This window comes from Aplysia californica, unplaced genomic scaffold, assembly GCF_000002075.1.
Source record: "Aplysia californica isolate F4 #8 unplaced genomic scaffold, AplCal3.0 scaffold00160, whole genome shotgun sequence".
In the NCBI taxonomy this organism is placed as follows: Eukaryota; Metazoa; Mollusca; class Gastropoda; order Aplysiida; family Aplysiidae; genus Aplysia; species Aplysia californica.
This window is the reverse complement of record NW_004797430.1, coordinates 1,229,203-1,230,917: the sequence shown is the minus strand read 5'-3', so window position 1 is coordinate 1,230,917 and position 1,715 is coordinate 1,229,203. Positions and strand designations below refer to the sequence as shown.

At 43.0% G+C, this 1,715-nt stretch overlaps 1 protein-coding gene across 1 annotated transcript in view; it reads left to right on the top strand.

Annotated features, from left to right (window-relative positions):
• Nucleotides 1-1,715, top strand: part of LOC101858626 — a gene marked incomplete in the record, with an annotated part of 47,397 nt that overhangs the window by 24,235 nt on the left and 21,447 nt on the right. Inside the window, 1 exon segment of the mRNA XM_005097664.2 lies at nt 168-380. Coding sequence (XP_005097721.2) covers nt 168-380 — 213 coding nt within the window.

The window sequence follows — 1,715 nt, the reverse complement described above, 5'->3', positions numbered from 1 at the left end:
ATTACTATTATTTTTTATATCATTATTATCATTTATTATCATTATAATCATAATCATCAGTATTATTATTTTTGTTGTGACTTTATTGTTATTATTATTATTATTATTATTTGCTGATTAAGTCGCACGTGCCATAAAACTCATACAAAAAACATTTTCCCCCACAGATCTGGACGAGAGTTACGACAGCAGCGATGAGTACCACAGCGGCGAGAGCGCCAAGATGAGGCAAGCAGCCCCACCTGGGAACCCCTTCACCGCCGACAACGGGGACACGCCCTACGCAGACTTTGAGTCGTTCGTGGTCAAGTTCAACACTGTAGTGCGGGCTCTCGTGGACACGGCCAAGTCGATGGAGAGGAGGATAGGGGACGAGAAAAGTGAGTGGTGGTGATGTTGTTGGTGTTGGTGGTGGTGATGTTGTTGTTGTTGGTGGTGGTGTTGTTGTTGTTGGTGGTGGTGGTGTTGTTGTTGTTGGTGGTGGTGGTGTTGTTGTTGTTGGTGGTGGTGGTGTTGTTGTTGTTGGTGGTGGTGGTGTTGTTGTTTGGACACGACCAAGTCCATGGAGAGGAGGATAGGGGACGAGAAAAGTGAGTGGTGGTGATGTTGTTGGTGTTGGTGGTGGTGGTGGTGTTGTTGGTGGTGTTGTTGGTGGTTGTGGTGGTGATGGCGGTAGTTGTGATGTGTTATGGTGGTGGTGGTGGTGGTGGTGTTGTTGTTGGTGGTGGTGGTGGTGGTGTTTTGTTTTTGTTGTCTCTTGCTGTTGACTGTTGATGTGTTGTTGTTGTTGTCATTGTTGTTCTTCTTGTTGTTGTTGTTGTTGGTGGTGGTGGTGGTAGTAGTAGTGGTGTTGTTGTTTCTGTTGTTGTTGGTGGTGGTGGTCGTGTTGTTGCTGTTGTTGCTGTTGTTGTTGTTTATAGCTGCTGCTGTTGTTGTTGTTTGTTGTTTCTGTTGTTGTTTTGTTGATGTGTTGTAATTATTGGTGGTGGGGTGGCTGTGTTCTTGTTCTTGCTCTTGTTCTTCAGAGATGGAGGACATTCAATTCTGAACTTCTCTATCTGAACCAACCTTAAGGTTTTAAAAACGGGCGAAAACTGTATGTCACTAAAAAGAACAACAACACGTCATGTCTTTTTTTTTCTTCTTAGACAATACAATAGCATCGGATCGTATCTGATCTGATCGGGTCTAATACGGTATAGAAGAGGATAAGATAATTAGATTGTGAAGACAGAAGAATAGTGTGCCCCATCTGGGACCCGAGAACGAGTGGACCCACTGTCTCCTTTCTGTTTGCAATTCTCCTCTCTTCTCTTTACTGATATTCAATACGGCACGTAGTCTTTTAGTTTGTTCTTTTCATCTTGGAATCTGGATTCACCATCTCATTGTTTAGGAAGGTAATTGAAACTGGCATGTGCCGAAAATGGAGATTAATAATTCCATTAATAATTAATGAAAGGGAATTAATTGACGTTGTGAGAGAGATACAGAAAGAGATGAGGCCGGAGAGAGAATCTTTGAGCCACACTTTTTATACACAAGGGCCAGACGCACGCATGTACTGATACACCCACACACAAACATAGACAAACACACACACAAACACACACACACACACACACATACACACACACACACACACATAGACACACACACACACACATACACACACACATACATACACTTACACACTAATACACTAACACACACAC